Source organism: Anolis sagrei, chromosome 6 (genome assembly GCF_037176765.1).
Source record: "Anolis sagrei isolate rAnoSag1 chromosome 6, rAnoSag1.mat, whole genome shotgun sequence".
NCBI lineage: Eukaryota > Metazoa > Chordata > Lepidosauria > Squamata > Dactyloidae > Anolis > Anolis sagrei.
The window spans coordinates 23,376,293-23,401,121 of NC_090026.1; the positions used below are offsets into that span (position 1 = coordinate 23,376,293).

The 24,829-nt window shown below is 44.1% G+C and overlaps 1 protein-coding gene and 1 long non-coding RNA gene across 4 annotated transcripts in view; one reads left to right on the forward strand and one right to left on the reverse strand.

Annotated features, from left to right (window-relative positions):
* SGF29 (SAGA complex associated factor 29) overlaps positions 1-24,714 on the forward strand; it is a 31,844-nt gene extending 7,130 nt beyond the window's left edge. Inside the window, exons 1-11 of one of the 3 annotated variants that reach the window (XM_067469925.1) lie at positions 10,818-10,998; positions 12,144-12,245; positions 16,088-16,166; positions 16,438-16,513; positions 18,539-18,611; positions 18,698-18,762; positions 19,787-19,916; positions 20,017-20,163; positions 21,436-21,471; positions 21,561-21,723; positions 23,631-24,714. In XM_067469925.1, the coding sequence (XP_067326026.1) occupies positions 10,856-10,998; positions 12,144-12,245; positions 16,088-16,166; positions 16,438-16,513; positions 18,539-18,611; positions 18,698-18,762; positions 19,787-19,916; positions 20,017-20,163; positions 21,436-21,471; positions 21,561-21,723; positions 23,631-23,747 (1,131 nt within the window). In that variant the 5' untranslated portion in view covers positions 10,818-10,855 and the 3' untranslated portion in view covers positions 23,748-24,714. Of the gene's footprint in view, positions 1-10,817; positions 10,999-12,143; positions 12,246-16,087; positions 16,167-16,437; positions 16,514-18,538; positions 18,612-18,697; positions 18,763-19,786; positions 19,917-20,016; positions 20,164-21,435; positions 21,472-21,560; positions 21,724-23,630 lie in introns of those variants that run through there. The other 2 variants (XM_067469926.1, XM_067469927.1) reach the window with 2 other exon arrangements.
* On the reverse strand, positions 898-8,397 carry LOC137097356 (uncharacterized). Its single transcript, XR_010910144.1, has 2 exons — positions 7,596-8,397; positions 898-1,999 (listed from the first exon to the last, which is right to left on the reverse strand). It is a non-coding gene; the product is annotated as an uncharacterized lncRNA (long non-coding RNA).
* Positions 24,715-24,829: the final 115 nt, after the last annotated feature.

The window sequence follows — 24,829 nt, forward strand, 5'->3', positions numbered from 1 at the left end:
ATTAGAACAATCACCAGAATTAAATCATTGTCCTACACACAGTCCATTCAAGTCCATTAAACCATAGCTCTACCATCATGTCGGTCTAGTCTGCAAAGGCCTGATCCCACAGCCAGGATTTCACCTTTTTCTGGAAGGTCAGGATGGAAGGAGCGGATCTGATTTCACTTGGTAATTCCATAGCCAAGGGGCCACCACAGAGAAGGCCCTGTCTCTTGTCCCCACCAACCGCGATTGCGATGGTGAGGGGACAGCGAGCAGGGCTTCCCCAGACAATCTTAAGGTCCTAGGTGGTTTGTAGCGGGAGATACATTCAGACAGGTAAACAGAGCCAGAACCGTTAAGGGATTATAATATGGATTATATGGCACTGTAGAAGGTCCCTCAGATAATAAAACATAACTTTATTTTCCACTTTTATGGGGCTCCAGTGCCCCTAACCCTATCAAATGTGGAGGATTGGATGCATTTTGGCCTTTCTCTAAAAGGGTTTCAACGTCTCCAACCGTATAGCCATTGACCATGTTGGATGGGGATTGTAAATCAACACATCTGGAGGACTGCTGATGAAGAAGTCAAGACTAGATTAGCCTTTCCTATTCCCATTTCTCCCCATTGGATAGAAGGGAAAGATATGTTTCCGCCTCACCCTCCACTTAGCCCCATGGCTAGTGTTCTTGCATATCCGGCCAGTGGCAGAACATGTGTCCTAATGCCTCAATCTAGATAAGACAGTCAAGGTCTGACCAGGGAGAGGCAAAGGTCTCCTTCAATCCACCCCAAAGTATGTGGTCATTCTGGTTCAAGGTCATGTCACTAGCAGATTGTACACAAAGATATCTTTTGTCTGATCATTTGGCACCCATAACTCAAACAGTGAGCAAAAAGGGAAAACAATACTTTGCAAGGAATTTATTTATCAGCATTCCATTGTTTCTTGGAGTGGCTAGAAGTGCCTGGGTAGCTTTTTATGAAGTCAGTTTTGTGAAATCCAAATGCAGTTTCGTGCATTTTGCAATATTCATTTATTTACAAAAGTAACAATGGGAACATAAAGAAACTCTCTTGGTGGAAAAATAATATTACTCTGCTGATTTTAAGGAACCTTGACCAAGTTCTTTAAAACCAGCTTCTTCTCAAGCCCCATCTACACTGGCATATAATGCAGTTTTCAAAATGCAGAAGTCCCTTTTGTGAAATTCAAATGCAATTCCATGCATTTTGCAATATTAGTTTATTTACAGATGTACAAAGGAAATATAAAGAGGCTCTGTTGGTGGGAAAACAATATCACACTGCTGATTTTAAGGAACTTCGACCAGAGAAGTCACAACCCTGAATTTGCAAAACCTAGGCGGGACTGTTGATAACAAGGTCTTCAGTCTTCTGTGCCAAAGAGGGCTGGTGTACCACTGAACTACAGCTTCTAGGATTCCATAGCATTGAGCCATGACAGTCAAAGTGGTGTCAAACTGCTTAATTCTGCAGTGTAGATGCACCTCTAGTGTCATCAACAATCCTGCTTATGTAAAGGTAAAGATCTTCCCCTAACATTAAGTCCAGTCATGTCCAACTCTGGCGGTTGGTGCTCATCTCCATTTCTAAGCCAAAGAGCCGCCATTGTCTGTAGACACCTCCAAGGTCATGTGGCCAGCGTGACTGCGTGGAGTGCAGTTGCCTTCCCGCTGGAGCGGTACCTACTCACATTTGCATGTTTTTGAACTGTTAGGTTGGCAGAAGCTGGGGCTAACAGCGGGAGCTCACTCCACTCCCCGGATTCAAACCGCCGGTCAGCAAGTTCAGCAGCTCAGCAGTTTAACCCACTGGGGGCTCCTCATAGTCCTGCTTAAGTTTGCAAATTTGGAATTGTAACTTCTCTGGTTGAGTCAATCTACCTGTAATGATGTCTTCCTTTCTTCCTAATACCTTCTATTTTTTACTGAGCATCGCTTCCTTTTCTAGTCATGATATATCCAAAGCTTTGTCTTCATTCTTATGCCTATGCAAGGAAAAAGGGGGAAAAATCCTCTCATTTCACCATGGTCTAGGAATACTTTAGTCAAGTATGTCCAAATAAGAAAATGTGTTGTCTCTTAGTTTGCGTGTGTGTGAGTAACAAGCAGTGAGCAATGAAAATATCCGTTAGTAGTACACGTTTTATCTTCTCCAAACAAAATGAGACAGCAAGTTTAAAATGCTATTTTTATTTTCTCTTTTCCTCTTCATCCTTGTTACTTACTTCTTTCTTTTAGCCAAAACAGGGTGGGGTGAACTTCAGAAGTGATAGCAGAGCTTGGAAAAGCTGCTTTGTAAAACTATAGGGATCTGAGAGTTGTAGAATTCCAAAGAAAGGAATGCTTCCAAAGTCTCCACGCTAGTAACCAAGGTATCAATTATTTCCTGCATCTTCTGAGCCTTGGATGGCTCCGCTAAACATAAGGGTCACCCCACCCCCTCCCAACGTGTCCAGAAGGCCAAACAGACACTTAATCTTCCTCCTCTCCATGGGCTAATCTACATAGATGTGTCTTTGGTAGCTTTTGAAAGGAGAGGAGAGAGGAGACCATTTTTAATTCTTTCGGGAGGAAGCTCCAGCTCCCCATGCAGGGACCTGAGAGAAGCCTCCCACAAGAATGGTAAAACATCAAAACATCCGGGCGTCCCCTGGGCAACATCCTTGCAGACGGCAATTCTCTCACACCAGAAGCGACTTGCAGTTTCTCAAGTTGCTCTTGACATGAAAAAAAATCATCTTTATATTGGCTCTTTGTTGACAAGTATTTTCCTCGCTACTAATTAACAGAACCACCACTGTAGATGTTTCCGTATTGCTTTCTGTTGTTATCTGCCATCAAATCAATGCTGATTTGCGGTGGTTCTGATTTATGCAGGTCCTGAGCATTCAAGAGTTGTGGCTTTTGTGATGTTGTTTCCTCTTTTTCCTAACTTCACTTAACATTATTGTCCTTCTCAATGAGTCATGTCATCTCGTGATGTTAGCTAGCTAGCTATGTTAGTCTCTGGCAAACAAAACTAAACAAAACAAGGGACTTAATGTACTTTAATACTAATAATACATTTGGTCAGTCATGTGCTTATGCCAAATAAGGCTGTATTGTTCTTTCCGGTGCTACAAATTCCCTTTGGAGTTTTGTTTTTTTCAGTGTCAGTGTTGCTGACATGGATATAGAGGAAGGGGCCTGAGGCTGTTAAGAATTGTGGGAGTTGAAGTCCAAAACACCTGGAGGACCCAAGCTGGCTCATACTGTTGTCGAGCAATTTAGAATGGCTATGGATAGGCCCAAGCCATTGAGGGTTTCCTGATTAGAAAGAGATGCCAATATTACAGAATAAATCTCACTAATCTGATCTCTTTTTTCGATAGAGTTACAAGCTGGGTAAATGCGGGGAATGCTGCGGATGTAGCATACCTGGATTTCAGTAAGGCCTTCGACAAGGTCCCCCATGACCTTCTGGCAAACTAGTCCAGTATGGGCTAGGAAAAACTACGGTGAGGTGGATCAGTAATTGGTGAAGTGGATGAACCCAGAGGGTGCTCTTCATCCTGGAAAGAAGTGACGAGCGGAGTGCCACAAGGTTCCGTCCTGGGCCCGGTCCTGTTCAACATCTTTATTAATGACTTAGATGAAGGGCTAGAAGGCATGATCAACAAGTTTGCAGACTACACCAAATTGGGAGGGATAGCCAATACTCCAGAGGACAGGAGCAGGATTCAAAACGATCTTGACAGATTATAGAGATGGGCCAAAACTAACAAAATGAACTTCAACAGGGACAAATGCAAGATACTCCACTTAGGCAGAAAAAACGAAATGCAAAGATGGGGGACGCCTGGCTCGAGAGCAGTACGTGTGAAAAAGATCTTGGAGTCCTCGTGGACAACAAGTTAAACATGAGCCAACAATGTGATGTGGCGGCAAAAAAAGCCAATGGGATTTTGGCCTGCATCAATAGGAGCATAGTGTCTAGGTCCAGGGAAGTAATGCTACCCCTCTATTTTGCTTTGGTTAGACCACACCTGGAATATTGTGTCCAATTCTGGGCACCACAATTAAAGAGAGATATTGACAAGCTGGAATGTGTCCAGAGGAGGGTGACTAAACTGATCAAGGGCCTGGAAAACAAGTCCTATGAGGAGCGGCTTAAGGAGCTGGGCATGTTTAGCCTGAAGAAGAGAAGGCTGAGAGGAGATATGATAGCCATGTATAAATATGTGAGAGGAAGCCACAGGGAGGAGGGAGCAAGCTTGTTTTCCGCTTCCTTGGAGACTAGGACGTGGAACAATGGCTTGAAACTACAAGAAAGGAGATTCCATCTGAACATGAGGAAGAACTTCCTGACTGTGAGAGCCGTTCAGCAGTGGAACTCTCTGCCCTGGAACGTGGTGGAGGCTCCTTCTTTGGAATGTTTTTAAACAGAGGCTTGATGCCCACCCCTCCCCCTCCCCCCAAGCTGGCATTGTTATGATTGACTGTTATGTCAGCAATCCAGCACGAGAGCCAATGGTGGCCTGAGCCCTGCTTTGGCCGCTCAGCCAATGAGGTGGAAGGGAGGTGGCAACAGGGAAGCAATGAAAGGAACGAAAAGATGACAGGATAAAAATGACTAATGTTTGTCCAAGTGGTCAGTGATAGCTTTAAGCCCTCAAGCTGGCCAGGATTATTGCTTAAGTCTTTTGAGAATACATTTTTGTCAGGGGCTAGATCTTTTTTTGTCCTTCCATCCTGGGTATGGGATTCATTCATGAAGTTTGAGGCTGGTTTTGGCCAGTTGGGTTGACACAATGAGAAGAAGCTGTGGTGAAATCCTAGTTCCTTGCAGACAGGAAGACACCCTTTGTGTTGGGCGATTCAGTTGCCCATAGGTCTTATCTCTCCAGATGGACTAGCCTTTTGCCCTCCGAGATCTGGTTTATAAGAGCCATTTATTCTTATTGTCCATGCAAGTGGGCTTGGTGAAACTTTGTGTTAAGGGATTACCAGCTCAGGAGCCCCCGGTGGCGCAGTGGGTAACCATCACTGGACCCCACTAAATTTGACAACTATCGGCCAGTTTCCAATCTCCCCTTCTTGGGCAAAGTCTTGGAACGTGTGGTGGCCTCACAACTCCAGGTATTCTTGGTAGACACGGATTATCTAGACCCGGCACAGTCTGGCTTTAGGCTGGGACATGGTACCGAGACAGCCTTGGTCGCCTTAGTGGATGATCTGCGCCGGGAGCTCGACAGGGGGAGTGTGTCCCTGTTGGTGCTGCTGGACCTCTCAGCGGCCTTCGATACCGTCGACCACGGTATCCTTCTGGGACGCCTCGCGGGGATGGGTCTTGGAGGTACTGTTTTGCAGTGGCTCCGGTCATTCCTGGAGGGTCAATCTCAGAAGGTGTTGTTGGGGGACACCTGTTCAACCCCACAACCATTGTCTTGTGGGGTTCCTCAGGGCTCAATATTGTCTCCCATGTTGTTTAACATCTACATGAAGCCGCTGGGTGAGATCATCCGGAGTTTCGGGGTACGGTGTCATCTGTACGCGGATGATGTCCAACTCTGTCACTCCTTTCCACCTGCTACTAAGGAGGCTGTCCAGGTCCTGAACCGGTGCTTGGCCGCTGTGACGGTCTGGATGAGGGCGAACAAATTGAAATTGAATCCAGACAAGACAGAGGTCCTCCTGGTCAGTCGCAAGGCCGAACAGGGCATAGGGTTACAGCCTGTGTTGGATGGGGCCACACTCCCCCTGAAGACGCAGGTTCGCAGCTTGGGTGTGACCCTGGACTCATCGCTGAGCCTGGAACCCCAGGTTTTGGCGGTGACCAGGGGAGCATTTGCACAGCTAAAGCTTGTGCGCCAGCTGCGCCCGTACCTTGGGAAGTCTGACTTGGTCACGGTAGTCCACGCTCTGGTTACATCCCGTTTAGACTACTGCAACGCTCTCTATGTGGGGTTGCCTTTGAAGACAGCTCGGAAGCTCCAACTAGTCCAACGCTCGGCAGCCATGATTTTAACAGGAGCGGAGCGCAGGGAGCATACAACCCCCCTGTTGCGCCAACTCCACTGGCTACCGATCTGCTACCGGGCTGAATTCAAAGTGCTGGCGTTGGCCTTTAAAGCCCTAAACGGTTCTGGCCCAAGCTACCTATCTGACCGCATCTCTGCCTATGAACCCACCAGGACTTTGAGATCTTCCGGGGAGACCCTGCTCTCGATCCCGCCTGCTTCTCAAGCTCGGCTGGCGGGGACGAGAGATAGGGCCTTCTCGGTGGTGGCTCCTCGGCTGTGGAACACCCTTCCTATGGACATTAGACTAGCACCATCTCTAATGGTATTCCGCAAAAAGGTGAAGACCTGGATGTTTGTGCAGGCGTTTGAGTAATTTAGTGCAATCTGGTAATGGAATATAGGAATGGAACAATGGACGACGAACCTGGACTACGCTTGGATGATGAGAAGATTGGGTACGGTTGTTTTTCGTAATAATTGTGCATTGTAATTGCTTATTGGTAATTTATGGATAATGTGTTAAGTCAATTGTTATATGTTGTATGGAACCACTGCTGTTTCTACTGTTTTTACTGTTTGTGAACCGCTGTGAGTCGCCTTCAGGCTTGTGATACAGCGGTATATAAGCAAAGTAAATAAATCTATATATATAAATCTGTTAGGTTGGTTCAACCGGACAGGTAAACTCTAAACCCCCCCAACGAAACTGCACCAAAATTGCCATGGCCCTAGGACAACCCACTCGGTACAAACTAATCCACTCACAATTACAAACAACACAACAACACACTCACAAAGTGGCAAAACAACTGAGCATGCGCACTGCCGCAAAGTCCCCAGCGCGCGCGCACACATGGCCGAACGGCCGAACGGCACTTCCCTCCCTCCCTCGCCCAGCACGAACACGTCGCCGCCACAAACACACACACACGCATCGCAACTTCCTCCCACCCCTTCCGGCCCTGAAACACTCCTTCCCTCCTCCAACGCAGCTCTGGTAAAACACACCCCCTCCCTTCCCCGCAACACAACCAAACGCCGGTAACAACCCCTCCCCCCGCTAACTCACCACACCTCCCTTCCCCGCAACACACAAACACACACGCCGCTAACGCACACCTCCTCCCTTCCCCGCAACACAACCAAACGCCGGTAACAAACCCCCCTGCCTTCTACACAAACACACACGCCGCTAACTCACCACCCCTCCCTTCCCTACAACACACAAACACACACGCCCCTAACACACACCCCCTCCCTTCCCCGCAACACAACCAAACGGCGGTAACAAACCCCCCTGCCTTCCCTGCAACACACAAACACACACGCCGCTAACACACACACCATCCCTTCCCCGCAACACAACCAAACGCCGGTAACAAACCCCCCTGCCTTCCACACAAACACACACGCCGCTAACTCACCACCCCTCCCTTCCCTGCAACACACAAACACACACGCCGCTAACGCACACCCCCTCCCTTCTCCGCAACACAACCAAACGCCGGTAACAAACCCCCCTGCCTTCCACACAAACACACACGCCGCTAACTCACCACCCCTCCCTTCTCCTTCTTACCTCCTCCTTCTTCTTCCCCAATCTCACCTCCTCCCCCTCCTTCTTCCTCCCCTCCCCTCTAGGCGAGAGAGGCTTCGTGCAAAGCTAGGCCCCGCACAAAGCCTCTGTTGCCTAAGCCGCGCCCCTGCCGCCCGCTTCCTTCTTGCCTTTTTGGACGACTCCGGCCAGAGGGAGGGACGACGGAAGAACAGCAAAAGAGGCGAGTGCTGGGAAGGGAAGGGAAGGGAAAGGCGGGGGGGGGGGAGAGGAAGGGGAGGCTCCACAACACAACACAACGTCTCACAACAGAAGGAGTGACCATCACTCAAACAATTATGATTTTGTCATTTGCGAGATGTAGTTCCTGGGATTTACAGTTCACCTACAATCAAAGAGCATTCTGGACTCCACCAATGATGGAAATGAACCAAACTTGGCACACAGAACTCCCATGACCAACAGAAAGCACTGGAAAAGATTGGAGGGCATTGACCTTGAGTTTGGGAGTTGTAGTTCACCTACATCCAGACAGCACTGTGGACTCAAACAATGATGGATCCGGACCAAACTTAGCATAAGCATTCAATACGCCCAAATATGAACACAGATGAAGTTTGGGGAAAATAGACCTTGACATTTGGGAGTTGTAGTCACTGGAATTCACAGTTCACCAACACTCAAAGAGCATCGTGAACCCCACCAATGACAGAATTAGGGCAAACATGCCACACTGAACCCCTATGGCCAACTATGGCCAAAATACTCAAGTTTACACACAAGCATAAAGAAGGGGGAGGAAGGAGGGATGCCAGAGACAGAAAGAGAGAGGAAAAGAGGGGAAAGGAAGGAGTGTGAGAGAGAGAGAAAGAGGGAAAGAGAGAGAGAAAGAGGGGAAAGGAAGGAGTGTGAGAGAGAGAGAAAGAGGGAAAGAGAGAGAGAAAGAGGGGAAAGGAAGGAGTGTGAGAGAGAGAAAGAGGGAAAGAGAGAGAGAAAGAGGGGAAAGGAAGGAGTGTGAGAGAGAGAAAGAGGGAAAGAGAGAGAGAAAGAGGGGAAAGGAAGGAGTGTGAGAGAGAAAGAGGGAAAGAGAGAGACAAAGAGGGGAAAGGAAGGAGTGAGAGAGAGAGAAAGAGGGAAAGAGAGAGAAAGAGGGGAAAGGAAGGAGTGAGAGAGAGAGAAAGAGGGAGAGAGAGAGAGAAAGAGGGGAAAGGAAGGAGTGTGAGAGAGAGAAAGGGGGAAAGAGAGAAAGAGGGGAAAGGAAGGAGTGTGTGTGTGAGAGAGAGGGAAAGAGAGCGAGGGAAGGAAGGAAGAGAGGCCAGGCAGAGAATTCAAAACTCTTACTAAAGGCCACAGCAACGCGTGGCAGGGCACAGCTAGTAAATAAATAAATAAATAAAAGCTCTGTGCCGGCAGGACTGAAGACCGACAGGTCATAGGTTCGAATCCAGGGAGAGGCGGATGAGCTCCCTCTATCAGCTCCAGCTCCTCATGCGGGGACATGAGAGAAGCCTCCCACAAGGATGATAAAAACATCAAATAATTCGGGCGTCCCCTGGGCAATGTCCTTGCAGACGGCCAATTCTCTCACAACAGGAGCGACTTGTAGTTTCTCAGGTCGCTCCTGACACGACAAATAAATAAAACCAGCTCAGGAGTCGTGAAGGACTTTCTGAGCCATGAGAGTTGCTGGTTTTATGAAACAGTGGCTTTTTCCTTCATATTTTCATATAAACATACATCCATACACATAGGGGATGGGGAAATGGGGCAGGGTCTAAGTGAAAGTCACGTCAGCCCCTCAAAGTCCATTAAAGTCCATAAAGTTTGGCAAGAGTTTATAAAAGTTCCTATAAAGTTCATGGGAAGTCCATTAGTTGGGCCATAGGGCCATAGAAAAAGCCTTAGGTTCCCACATGGGGGAGATAGAGGATTATGAGAGGATTCCAGCCTGGTGTCCTTGGCAAAACTATGAATTCCCTGATTTTGAACCATATTTTACAGAGTCCGAGGGGATGGGGGGAGTTACTTTCGATCTCAATGCCTGATAAAGAGTTATCAGTCCCAACCAAGACAACCACTCAAATCAATTGGAACTTGATGAACTGCAACTCCCATTGGCCCTACCCAGAAGAATCACCCATAATTCCCACCATTGGTTTAACAACAAGTTGCCTTGTCCTTTCAGTTTTCAGAGGCCTTACCTCAGCGAAAGCTGCACAATCTTATCTCGAATCAATAGCGCTGGTTCACCTTGTACTCAATAGATGAACAATTATTAACTAACTAAACGTTAGTTAGTTAATAGGCAACACTTAGCCTATAGGGCGGAGTCAACACTTAGCGGCGAAAAACAACTGGGTTTCAGCCAGAGTTGGAAAGAAGCAGGGGCTTGAAGAACCGTTGTACCTAGCTTAGCATCCGCACATCTACACTGTAGATCAGTTTGTCACCACTTGAAAAGCCATGGCTCAATGCTATGGGATCGGGAGAGTTGTAGTTTTACATGGTTTTGGGCCTTCTCTGCCACAGCCATTCAACTGCAATGCACCTTCAAGCAGTGCAGATGAGGCTTCACTTGAAGCTTAGGCCTCTTTGGTTCTTTGTTTGGACTTCATGACATTTGGCCAAACTGGCTGCTTCCCTGGAGACTAGGACGCGGAACAATGGCTTCAAACTACAAGAGAGGAGATTCCATCTGAACATGAGGAAGAACTTCCTGACTGTGAGAGCTGTTCAGCAGTGGAACTCTCTGCCCCGGAGTGTGGTGGAGGCTCCTTCTTTGGAGGCTTTTAAACAGAGGCTGGATGGCCAACTGTCAGGGGTGATTTGAATGCAATATTCCTGCTTCTTGGCAGGGGGTTGGACTGGATGGCCCATGAGGTCTCTTCCAACTCTTTGATTCTATGATTCTATGGCTGAGACTTCTGGGACTTGTAGTTCAAAAGAGCATTGACTTATAAGCTGTTTTTATAATAAACATGCTTAAAATTGCATTGTCCATCAGTCCCAATATTTTTTTTAAAATATTGGATTTCCAAAAATAATTCTGTGCCTTGAAGTTGCCTGTTGATTTAGGGCTCTCATGTAGTAACTAATGCGCATGCGCGTCAGGAAGGCTGCTATAGCATTGGTACAAAGTCGGCTCGGCATTGGAATGCGAGAAGACAGCGAAACGAACGTTGCCGAGAATATTACGCATGCGCACTAGAACTCATCTGTCCTCCAGTCAGAAAAAAAAAAACTTCAGTTGCGCGCGCCGCCCAAAGGCAGGTTCCAAACTGCGCATGCGTGGTACTCCTTCCTGCGGATTTAGCGCCATTTTCAGTCGTACCCGCATTTTTTTTAATTTTTATATTTTTTTTGTTTTGTGTTTTCTCGCACCCGCATTCCTACGTCGTCCTGCTGCTACCGATCTAAGTCCCAAACGGTAGGGAGCGGGGGAGGGCGCTGCTACAAAGAAGGGTGCTGAGGGCGAAACCAATATGTGGCTTTGCGCATGCGCGCTCGCTCTTGCGCTTGGGAGCCAGGAAAACGTGGCTTTTGGTTTTGCGCATGCGCAACCACTTGTTCAGCTGCAGCCAGAGTATAACCCTATTGTTTTACTTTGTAATAAGGAATTGTGAGAGTCCAAAGGCTATTACAGAATTTGAGGAAACATGTGCTGCCATATTGAGCAAAGCTTCTTCTCCAAGCATATTACTTTAACAAAGATCTATTTTTAGGGTAGAAAGTAGCAATATTAATAAACCTACACATTGAAGACATTATATTCCTTTTGTTATTGGAAGCTAAATAGGACCAGGCCTGGTTAGTACTTGAATGGGAAGCCAAGTACAGAGAACACCAGGTGATGATAATAATACTATTATTGTGTCTTAGGCTACTTTCCCCAAGACTAAAGGTGGGACACAACCTAGAATTATGTGTTGTTGTTCATTCGTTCAGTCGTCTCAGACTCTTCGTGACCTCATGGACCAGCCCACGCCAGAGCTCCCTGTCGGACGTCACCACCCCCAGCTCCTTCAAGGTCAGTCCAGTCACTTCAAGGATGCCATCCATCCATCTTGCCCTTGGTCGGCCCCGCTTCCTTTTACCTTCCACTTTCCCCAGCATCATTGTCTTCTCCAGGCTTTGCTGTCTCCTCATGATGTGGCCAAAGTCTCTAGTATCCTTCCCTCCAATGAGCAGTCGGGTTTTATTTCCTGGAGGATGGACTGGTTGGATCTTCTCGCAGTCCAAGGCACTCTCAGAACTTTCCTCCAGCACCACAGCTCAAAAGCATCGATCTTCGCTCAGCCTTCCCTAAGGTCCAGCTCTCACATCCGTAGGTTACTACAGGGAATACCATGGCTTTGACTAGGCGGATCTTTGTTGCCAGTCTGATGTCTCTACTCTTTACTATTTTATTGAGACTGGACATTCCTCCTTCTGATTTCCTGGCCACAGTCTGCATCTGCAGTAATCTTTGCGCCTAGAAATACAAAGTCTGTCACGGCCTCCACATTTTCTCCCTTTATTTTCCAGTTGTCAGTCATTCTTGTTGCCATAATCTTGGTTTTTTTTTATGTTTAGCTGCAACCCGGCTTTTGCACTTTCTTCTTTCACCTTGATTAGAAGGCTCCTCAGCTCCTCCTCGCTTTCGGCCATCAGAGTGGTGTCATCTGCATATCTGAGGTTGTTAATGTTTCTTCCAGCAATTTTCACCCCAGCTTTGAATTATGTAACTAAACATATTTAAAACGCATAGATTAGAAATAAATATTGGATTAAAGCAGACATATAGGCTATATCCAATATGTGTGATGACACCCAAATATATTTCTCCATGCCTTCAAAGACATCTTCATCTGAGGATAGTATGTCTCCTCTAAACGAATACCCGGAGCAGGTAATAGGCTGGATGTGGATAAACAAATTGAAACTGAATTCAAACAAAACAGGTGCTTGCCACCAAGGGTCCTCATCTGAGGATGGAGGTGTGTCAACCAGTTCTGGATGGGGTTGCACTCCCCCTGAAAGACTTGTGTTTGCAGCTTACTCCTGGAACCATCTCTCCAAATGTCAACCCACGTAGATGTGACAGGAGTGCTTACTATCAGCTTTGACTGATATGCCAGCTGCACCCCTTCCTAGCTTTGGAGGACATAAAGATAGTAGTGCATGCACTGGTAACCTCAAGGTTGGACTTTTGCAATGCACTTGACATTGGGCTACCCTTGTACCAAGTTCGGAAACTCCCAACTCGTTCAAAATACAGCAGCAAGATTGGTTACAGCAGTGGTTCTCAGCCTGTGGGTCCCCAGATGTTTTGACCTTCAACTCCCAGAAATCCTGACAGCTGGTAGACTGGCTGGGATTTCTGGGAGTTGTAGACTAAAACACCTGGGGACAAACAGGTTGAGAACCACTGGGTTACAGGAACATTCAGGAGTAAGCATATCACACCTATCCTAAAGTCACTCCACTGGCTGCCAGTTATTTTCTGAGCTAATTACAAGGTGATAGTTTTGACCTTTAAAGGCCAAGTTACCTAAAGGATCGCCTTCTCCCATACAATCTGCCCCACACACTTCAGTCTTCTGAGGGGCATCTGCTCTAACCAGGCAGAACCTGACTGGCAACCACCACCCAGAGGACCATTTAGTCAGCCTCCCCCAGGCTGTGGAACAACCTGCTGGTAGAGCTCCGACACCTAAATCAGCTGATGGAATTTCAAAACCATGTAAAGATTTATCTCTTCGGGCAGGTCTACCCAGACAGTCTTTCAACATGAATTTTAAATGTCCTTTGTTCCATCTCTGTTTTGTGTGTCATAATATGCAGTTTTTAGAGATACGTTTTGGTGTGTAACTTTTATGGAAGTATGTTTTAGTGTGAATATTTGTAGAGTTTTGCTGTGTTTATATCGTTTAATTGTTTTGTAACCTACCTTGAGCCCTGAGGAGAGGTGGGTAAGAAATAAAATTACTATACACAACAATATTAGTACACAGCAATCAAGATCACTATACTGGCTTCCAAAATGTCTAGGACTGTGTGATGTATTGGCGAATAATGCATGCAGATCCGGGCAGCTGACAGGTGGTAATTTTGTCAGCGCCAATTGTTTTTAAGTGCAGGCCAAGGTCTTTAGGTACTGCACCCAGTGGGCCAATCACCAAATAATAATAATAATAATAATTATTATTATTATTATTATTATTATTATTATTATTAAATCCAGAGGAAGGCAAAGGCAAACCAAGACATCTGAAAAGCAGCGAAAAAGTGGGAGGAAGGGATTATTCAAGACTAAAAGCTGGAAACTTTTATACTTTCCAGCTTTTAGTCTTGCTTAATCCACGCCCCCCCCCCCCAACACACACACTTTTTCAGCTGCTTTTCAGATGTCCAGATTTCTTCTCCTATTTCCCCCCTTTATTATTATTATTATTATTATTATTATTATTTATATAGTGCCCTTTTTATCTTAAAGTGACAAACAGTGATCAAAACAATACCGTGTAAAACCAAAGGTGATAAACATAGCCCCATCTAAAATGAATAATTAAAAACATTAAACAGCACACAACACTGTTGAATAAAAACCACTACTAAACCAATACAGAGATTCACTCAAATAAAGAACAAATATGAAGAAAAAGGAAGGGTGGGACTGGATTGAGAAAGGACTGTAGTCTAAATGAAGAAACGCAAGCACTCTGACAAAGGTCTTTCAAAACTTCCTGTGGCAAACAGAATAGTAGCAGAAAAGAAAATAATACTCCTTTATTTTCTTCCTTTTCTCAGCCATTGTGTTTGGGTTTTGCTGGTTAGATTTGTATCTTAAGTTAGAAGTTAGAATGGTAATGTGAACAAACCTTGCCTTAGCTTCCTTTTCCCTTTCCTTGCAGTGGTATGTGCTGCCACATTGTGGAGATATATTGTGTGGCTTCCCTCTTTCTATGGTTCGCCCTCCACATTTTTGGTTGCAGTATGCACCACTTCAGACTCTCCTCATCTAATTCAGCCCTGATCCAAATTTAGTTCAGTTTGGTTTTGGGACTGATCAACATTAGCAGAATGTCTTGTTATCTTGATGGCTGGTTCTTAGTTAGCACTAGTCATATAATAACATTTTTCCAAAACAGGCAAATTCTTGATGCTTGGACTACAATCCCCATCATCCCTGCCTGAAGGCTCACTCACTATGCTGTATGGGCATGGTGTTATTTGTAGTCTAAACACATCTGGATGACACCAGGGGTTGGAAAAGACTTCTAAGAATATCAGAACAGTGCCAGAACCTAAGTCAGCACATTGCTTCATCATTCTTGCTCAATATTTTCCATAGCAGGCATAAAGAACTTTTCGTCCACAGGCTCAATATGGTTAACAAAAACTTGCCAGGGGTTTAGTCAGTCGGGAAGACTCTGATTCTCTTGTTTGCATTGATCTCAAGGCTACATTGCATTAGTTCAGCATGTGTCATTCAGATGATGATGATGATGATGTTTATGGCAACAACAACAATAAGAAGAAGAAGAAGAACACGCCAAACTCCTCAGGGACTTCTGAATTCAGACAGACAGTTCTGGAGCCCAATACTCCTGACCTCACAATTGTGTTAAAAAAACAAAGTATGGATTGTCGATGTCGCAATTTCCAGGTGACAGCAGGATTGAAGAGAAAAGCTGACACGATATGAGGATTTAAAGATTGAACTACAAAGACTCTGGCACAAGCCAGTAAAGGTGGGCCTAATGGTGATCGGCATACTGGGTGCAGTGCCTTAAGACCTTGGCCTGCATTTAAAAACAATCAGCCCTGACAAAATTACCATCTGTCAGTTGCAAAAGGCCATCCTACTCGGATCTGCACGCATTATTCACCAATACATCACATAGTACTAGAGACATGGGAAATGTCCGGTGTGTTCAAACACAAAAGCCAACATAGTGATCTTGTTTGCTGTGTACTAATCTTGTGTATCAAATAATAATAGTAATAATATATTTGTTACCTGCTTATCCTGGCTCGAGGTAGGGCACAACACAGTTAGAACACATTACCATAAAATACGTGCATTGACATACCGTCACAAAATACAAATATTAAAATATATAATGCAAGGATTAAATACAAGTACATGTATAAAAATGCAAATATAATGCACATTTAAAATTCACCATCTAAAATTGTTTGGGTAGGCCTGCCAGAAGAGAGAGGTCTTCAAAGACAACCCCTTTTGAAACATAATATTGTATATTTTGGTGATAAAGATCCCTTCCTCCCCTATCTCCGCAGTGCAACCTTTATTGCACTTCATGGAGTTGTACTCCCACAGAATGAAATAATATAATATAAATAATAATAATTTAATAATATAATATAATAATGAAATAATATAATGAAATAATATAATATAAATAATAAATAATGAAATAATATAATATGAAATAATGTAATATAAATAATATACATAATTATGAAAAATTAACTTTTTGAATTTGTTTTCCTTTCCCCATATCTTTCAGTGATATGGCTCTAGTATCAGCCGATTCCCGCATTTCCGAACTCCTGGGGGAGTTGCATCAGCTTATCAAACAAACACAGGTGATACAAAATTTTCCTTTTGTATGAAAAGTGATGTGAATGTGGAGAGAAAAGAGAGTCTCCTCCCTTTGTGGTTGTCTGCAATGACAGAATGGAAGATTTTCCCAGCTGTTTCTCTGGATAAAGAGCATCTTTTAAATTTGCAGTCTTAATATACTATGTCAGAAGGTTGGATGGGAAGGACTGGGGAAACAGTCTAATATGACAGCATATGTGATTAGAGAGAAGGTATTTTGCTAGTAAAGTTACCCAGAGTCACTTTTGTTGTCAGGAGGAACGATCAAGGAGCGAACACAACCTGGTGAACATCCAGAAAACACATGAGAGGATGCAGACAGAAAATAAAAGTGAGTTGGGACTGTACATGTTTATGTTTCAACTTAAATCTACAGTGTATTTGGAGCAATGTGTAGCTACATATTGGTAGCCCAAAATACCTGGAGTATCCTGTATTGGGAAATTCTTGTGTCTCAAAAGGATATTGTACATCTAGATAGGTGGCAAACAGGACAACCTAAGTGTTTCATGAGAAAAGGTTACAACATTTGGAGATATTTTATTTGGAAAACATATGAGGATATATATATTTATATGTGACTAGTTGTACCTGCCATGAGTTGCTGTGGCCAACCTTCCCTCCCTCTTTCTCTCCACCTTTCTTTCTCTCCTTCCTTCTCTTCCTCTTCTCTTCGTTCCCCTCTTTTCTTTCCCTTCCTCTTTCTCCCCTTTCTTACTTCTCTACCTATTCTTGGACTGCAACTCCCAGCAGTCCTCTTGATCTATATATCTTATCTATCTATCTACCTATCTTTATCTAATCCATCTATCTGGAGGATTGCTGGGAGTTGCAGTCCAGGAATAGGAAATTGGAAATACACAGGGATTGGGATGCTCTCAAAGAAATCTAAGGACAAAAAAGCTTGCAGCTTGGAAGCAGTGCATTTGGATCATCTTCCTCTCTTAAAGGGCCTGGTCTAGGGAATGCTGGGAGCTGTAGTCCGGAAGAGAGTGTGGATATGCTATTGTGTGTTTTGTTTGCTGGAAGGTCGTTCTTTTTTGGCCTTTTTAGTCCCTTCTGTTGTGTTTTTCAGTGTATTTGTGAGTAATGGTTACTCATGGGCCTGATAGGTGTATTGTGTCAAAATTTGGTGTCAATTCGTCCAGTGGTTTTTGAGTTATATTAATCCCACAAACATTACATTTTTATTTATATAGATTTTGGAGAAAGCGTGTAGGGAGACGTCTTCCTTCATGTAAAAAAAAAAAAGCAATTCAGAAGCAGGCATCATCCTTTGAAGCTGAGAGATGCCATATTTATGTCCACATCTGTCTGTTTTGCCTCATGGTCTCTCTAGTATTTGACTGAGTTGCAAATTTGCAGTGGATGAAAAAAACGGTGGAATTTACTTCAACAGAGTTCAATGGTGGCATTCATTCATTCTCTCATTCATTTAATGATTGAACTGTTCTTTCAGTGGCCAGGATCAGAAGCAACTTATTATCAATACTAGTAGGAATTGTTGCCCTCATGTCCTACTTGTGACCTTCCCATTGGCACTTGTTTGATCAAAGTGGAAAACACAGTGTGAGACTAGTCCAGGCATGGGCAAACTTGGGCCCTCCAGGTGTTTTGGACTTCAACTCCCACAATTCCTAACAGCCAAGTATGGGAGTTGAAGTCCAAAACACCTGGAGGGCCCAAGTTTGCCCAAGCCTGGACTAGAGAGTCTTGATTTGACTTTTCTTGCGTGTTTTGTACCTATAAAGCAGTCTTGTCCAATGCCTTTGCTCTTTCCCAACTCTTCCAGAACAATCCTTGGTGCAGCTGACTGGGAGTCAGCTACTTTAAGATCACTACTGACCTAAAGGTCATGAGTTCGAAGCCAGCCCAGGTCAGAGTGAGCTTCCGACCAATTTGTGTAGCTTGCTGTCGACCTTTGCAGCCCGAAAAACAGTTGCATCTGTCAAGTAGGAAATTTAGGTACTGCTTATGCAGGGAGGCTAATTTACGACGCCATAAAAATCTCCAAGCATGCAAAGAATGAAGAAGTACTTCAGCAGTGTCACAAATGGACGATGAAGCAACAGCTCCCCTGGTGGCCAGAATACCCACATGAAAAGTTGAAATGTTAAATTGCCTCTGTGTCTGTCTATATATGTTGTGTGACTATGGCATTGAATGTTTGCCATGTATATGTACATTGTAATCTGCCCTGAGTCCCCTGCGGGGTGAGAACGGCGGAATATAAATACTGCAAATAAAAAAAAAATAGTTTACTACCAGGGGTACTCTGCCTAGATATCAGAGCATGGGAGTTGTATGGGAAGCTCGGGGCTCAGTTTCCTCATCTGCTTGTCTTTCTTTCTGTCAGTATCTCCCTATTATCGGACCAAGTTGCGGGGTCTCTACACGACAGCCAAAGCTGATGCAGAAGCTGAATGCAAGTGAGTGAAATGGGACATTATGCAAAAAGCACTTCATTCCCTCTTTGGAAAAGTCTCTGCTCACTCTTCCTTTGTCTCCTTTTCAGCATCCTACGTAAGGACTTGGATAAAATTGCTGAGATTAAGTCACTTCTAGAAGAACGTCGTATTGGTGAGTGCAACATAGTCTTGAAGAGGGAAGATCAAATTTATGGGGTAAACTGCTTGAAAGCCATGGCATAAATGGCACCAAAACCAGCCAATACTTTTTCCTGAATGGCTGTGGCTTCAGCCCTTGTTTCCAGTTTGCTGGTCTTGCCTTTATTATCAGAGCCCACTGAAAGGGGTGTGTTACCCAGCCTTCTGATTAGACAATTGGTTATTGTCTAATCAGGAGAATTCAGAGGCTTCAGAAATTCTGGTCTGAGATGTGGACCAAGGTTTTATTTGAGGCTGAAGTTGGCCCTGAAGACTATAAGTTACAGGTAGTCCTTCCTCCTCCTGTAATTTGAAACTACCCACTAATGGTTGAAGGTATAAGTATCTGAGGCATCTGTATAACAATCAAATAGCAACGGTAAGAACAGACCACAGAACAACCGACCGGTTCAAGATTGGGAAAGGAGTACAGCAAGGCTTTTTACTCTCACCCGACTTATTCAGCTAGTATGCAGAATACATCATGCAACATGTGGGGCTTCATGAATCCAAGCTGGACTTAAAATTGCTGGACGAACATTAACAACCATAGATTTATTTTTGTTGTTGTGTCAGGAGTGACCTGAGAAACTTCAAGTCGCTTCTGGTGTGAGGGAATTGGCTGTCTGCAAGGACATTGCCCAGGGGACGCTCAGATGATTTTTGATGTTTTTATCATCCTTGTGAGATAATTAACACACATTATAAAAACCCTGTAAAAAGTATAAAACACCAGTAACTTTCTATTAGCTCATCTTACAAAGATGATGAGCTAAGCTGCTTTGTATCCTTTGGGAGAGATAAAGCAAGGTATAAATAAATATAATAACAATATTAATAATAATAGTTGTCTGTGTGTAAAGCTGCCTTGAGCCCCCTTTGGGGTTGAGAAGGGCAGGGTATAAATATGGCAAATAAAATAAATAAATAATACTCAAGCCCTAAATTGGTTTGATGCTAACTAAGTTATCCTGTTCTGTTTCCTTCTCTTCTCACAGCTGCCAAGATTGCTGGCCTCTACAATGACTCTGAGCCACCTCGCAAGACTATGCGCCGGGGCGTGCTGATGACGCTCCTCCAGCAGTCGGCTATGACGCTTCCTTTATGGATTGGGAAACCTGGGGAGAAGTGAGTATTCAGGGATTGTTCTGTGTGCTGAGAAGTCGCCTTGAATGGCTGTACTTTAGTAGGTATGCTTTCCTTTCTTGATTCTCTGTCACCTCTGCAGGCCTCCCCCACTCTGTGGGGCCATCCCTGCCTCTAGCGATTATGTGGCCAAGCCAGGGGACAAAGTGGCAGCTCGTGTCAAGGCAGTTGATGGGGATGAGCAGTGGATCTTGGCTGAGGCAGTGAGCTACAACCATGCCACCAACAAGTGAGTATATGGAGTACATCCTGTGCAATAGAACTGGACTACAGGACACTGTTTTCATCGAGCCTAAATTGGCCCAGGAACAGACACAAGCATGAAATGTAATTTTTCTCTTAAGAGTTTAGAAGGGATGTTGATCTGAATACCAATTAGAAGCAACCTTTCCAGTTATTCAGAAAAAAATGGATTTGTGATGCTTTATAGAATCATAGAATTGGAAGAGTCCATAACCAATCCAATCCCTTATTGTGCAAGAATACACAATGAAAGCATTCCCAAGATATGACCATCCAGCCTCTATTTAAAAGCTTCCAAAGTAGGAGACATCATCACACTATATCCCAAAGTAGCATATTCCACTTTCAAACAGTTCTTACCCTCAGGTTTTTCCTGTTGTTTCTGTAGCTGGAATTCATTGCTCAGTACCCTGGTCTCTGGAGCAGCAGAAACAAGCTTGTTGTTGCTATTGTTATTCTTGTATACACAAGATTAGTACACAGCAAACAGGATCACTATGCTGGTTTTTGTATTGGATTACATGTCAGGCAGTTTCCAAGTGTGTAGCTGTGTGATGTATCGGCAAATAATGCATGCAGAACCAAGTAGGGTGGCCTTTTGCAGCTGACAGATGGTAATTTTGTCAGAACCGATTGTGTTTAAGTGCAGGCCAAAGTCTTTAGGCACTGCACCCAGTGTGCTGATCAGCAGTGGGGCCACCTTTACTGGCTTGTGCCAGAGTCTTTGCAGTTCGATCTTTACATCCTCGTATATTGTCAGCTTTTCCAGTTGCTTCTCGTCAATCCTGCTGTCGCCTGGGATTGCAACATCGACCATCCATACTTTTTTCCCACTATCGTGAGGTCAGGAGTATTGTGCTCCAAAACTCTGACAGTCTGAATTTGGAAGTCCCAGAGTAGTTTGATGTTTTCCTTTTCCGTAACTTTTTCAGGCTTGATTATTATTATGTTTATGTTTATTTATTTATACCCCGCTTTATCTCTTCTGCAGGAAAAGCTTGCTCTATCTTCAATATGACATCCTTTATATATTTAAATAGCTATTATACCCCTCCTTAACCATTTCTTTTCCAGGCTAAACACACCCAGCTTCCAAAGCACACTCTTCATAGGGCATGGCTTTCAGGCGCTATATCATTTTGGTAGCCTTCTGAACACCTCATAGTGGGAGTCTCTTTGGTTCATCTGTGCTATTTCTCCTGTACAGTGGTGCAAATTAAATTGTGTGAATTCTCACCCATCGTTTTGTCTTCCCCAGGTATGAAGTGGATGACATTGATGAAGAGGGAAAAGAGTAAGTGGTGGTTATGACTGGGGGAGATCTGTTGTCAGGTTTGTGAGAAGTCGGATTTCCCTGCCTTCATTTGTACCTTTCCCCCATAGGCGCCATACCCTGAGCCGGCGACGCATCATCCCCCTGCCCCAGTGGAAAGCCAACCCTGAAACGGATCCTGAGGCCCTGTTCCAGAAGGACCAGCTGGTCCTGGCCTTGTACCCACAGACTACCTGCTTCTACCGAGCGCTTATCCACACTCCACCACAGCGGGTAAGGAAGAAGCCATGAGACAGTTCTTCTCTGTTCTCTCCCTTCTTTGCCCATTTGTTCATGAATTCCCATTCAAAATAAAAGCTGTTTTGCTAGAGCTAAACAAATGTCAATCTAGGCCTCAGGTGAGGAGGCTTTTCTCCCATGGTCTCCTGCTCCTTAAGCTCTTTGGAAGCTCCCATTGAGACCTGATGGAGTCTTTTAAGAAGCGTAGTTGCTGCATGGGAGGAGGATCATTATTGTTAGGAGTCAACTAAGAGAGAAAAGAGTTTGCTTGCCTTGTGCTCTGTAATCTCTCTCGCTTCCACAAAGGTTGGCCCACCACGCGTTGCTGTGGCCAACCTTCCTTCCTTCTTTGTCTCCTTCTTTTTTTCTCTCCTTCCTTCCCTCTTTTTCTTTCCCTTCTTCTTTCTTCCTTCTCTGTTTCTTTACTTACTTCCTTTGCTCTTTGGTTCCATCCTTCCTTGTCTCTTTTGTTCCTTCCCTCCTTCTCTCTTTCATTCTTTCTCTCCTTCCTTCCCTCTTGCACTTTTTTATTTCGTTCTCTCCTTCCTTCTCTACCTTTCTTTCTTTCCTTCTTTCTCTCCCTCCTTACCCCTTTCTGTGTATGTGTTTTGTGTGTGCATTAGGGCTGGGTAACAACGGAAAAATTTGTTTCTAAACTCGTTTCATTTTTTAAAAGAATTCCGAAATTTTCCTTTTAAAAATTTCGAAATTTACGAAATTTCGTATAATTACGAATCGATTCGTTAATGGCGGACGCAATTGCGCAATATGCTAAAAAAAACCTCCAAATGGGACAGGGGGAACTTCTGAAGCTTCCCTCTCCCTCTGTTGTTGACCGTTGGTGTGATAAAACAAACAACAACTATAAAACTTGCACCAGACATACGAAAATAATTAAAAAATAATTACAAAATAATAACGAAACAATTACGAAACAATTACGAAATAAATTGAAAAAATTGTTTCGAATTTAATTTACTCCTCACACTATTCCTGCATGGCTCAATATTGGATCGTAAGCTAATTTAAATACGAATTAATAACGAATTACGAAATTAACGAACAAAACCGCCCAAGCCTAGTGTGCATATATGTGTGTATGTATTTCTGTATATATTTGTATATATATGTGGTTTTGCGCATGCATTGTAATGTATTTTGGGGAGGGGTTGCTTTTTAAGTTTCTTCTGCTGTATTTTTCTGTGTTTTTATGAGTTATAGTCACTCGTTGGCTTGATCAGTATTTTGTGTCCAAATTTCATGTCAATTTACCCAGCGGTTATTGAGTTATGTTAATCCCACAAACGAACATTACATTTGTATTTATATAGATTGTCTTTGTTGCTAACGTGTGGGAGTTTTTGACTTCATCTTCCAGTAGCCACAGTCATCTTGCTTGACAGTAAGGACTTAAGTCTAAAACCTATGGAAGAACAAAGATTGAAAACCACTGAGTTGGTCCATCCCACAGTTTGGGTCACATTATTCTATAATGTATGAGCTCCCTCTGTCAGCTCCAGCTCCCCACAAGGATGGTAAAACATAAAAAAAATATCCGGGCATCCCCTGGGCAATGTCCTCACACCAGAAGCGACTTACAATTTCTCAAGTTGCTCCTGACACACACACACAAGCAAACTCTATAGCAGGCCATGGGCAAACTTTGGCCCTCCAGGTATTTTGGACTTCAACTCCCAGAAATCCTAGCCAGTTTATTGGCTGTTAGGAATTGTGGAAGTTGAAGTCCAAAACATCTGAAGGCTAAGGTTTGAAGGCTGCTGTATAGGCAATTGATGCTAAAGCAAAACAGTTTGGGTTGTGAGAATGTGTGGTAGTGAACGTAGGGTCTCTCACTTTAGGGAGTTAATGTTTATCCCCCTCCCTTACCTGTCTCCTTGTAGCCCCAGGACGATTATTCAGTGCTGTTTGAGGACACCAGCTATGCAGATGGCTACTCTCCACCCCTGAATGTGGCTCAGCGCTATGTGGTGGCCTGCAAAGAAACCAAAAAGAAATGACAGTGCTCTCTAGTGGTTGATGCTGGTTTGAGATGTCAAGGAACTGTATCTGCCAACAGGATGCTTGCTATCACAACTTTTAAAAAGCGGAAACACTACAGCACAGATTTATGAAATCTATTTTAAAAAACTAGTGTGATTCCAACAATTACCTCTTCATCAGGACAAACTGTTGCAATTTATTAGATAAGTGCTTCCATTACAAGGAGTCAGTAGTTCTTTTTAGTAGTTGACAGTTTAGACCAGTAGTTCTCAACCTGTGGGTCCCCAGATGTTTTGGCCTCCAACTCCCAGAAATCCCAACAGCTGGTAAACTGGCTGGGATTTCTGAGAGTTGTAGGCGAAAACACCTGCGGACCCACAGGTTAAGAACCACTGGTTTAGACATTGCAGTCGATATTTATAGTTGGAAAAAACTAATTGTTGGAAACGTTTTGGTGTATATATACAATAGGCTTTCCATTTTTGCAGAGAGTGAGGGCAAAGGACCCTCATGAAAGTGGAAAACCTACCATTTTATTTTTTTTAATTTTTTTTACCAAAGAAAACTTCTGTTTCATATTCTCTTCAATCCTCCAACATAATTCTGTGGTCAGCTCCCATCAGAAGAACTACAAATGCCACAAGTGTTAGGGATCTCTAGGTGCTCCAGCACATTGTATGCTTACCTTCTGGACAAACTTGGCCACAATGTTGAACTGCAAAATCAACACCAGTGGTTCTCAACCTGTGGGTCCCCAGATGTTTTGGACTCTTAACACCCAGAAATCCTAGCCAGTTCACCAGCTGTTAGGATTTCTGGGATTTGAAGGCCAACATGTCTGGGAACCCACAGGTTGAGAACCACTGATCTAGAGATTCCTAGAGACTTGGGTCAATATCCTTGACTCCTGCACTTGTTCGATTTATGTTGTGAAATGCTGCCCTTTTGGTATGGTCTTATTTAATAAAGGACTGTGTGTTCTAATATTCATTTCCAGTGGATTAATGCTACCAAAAGAACATAGGAAGCCAAGGTTGCCGTAAACCCTTTGGTGCGCCTTAGGGTGGTTCCAGACAGGCAGTTATCCCAGGATCATTCA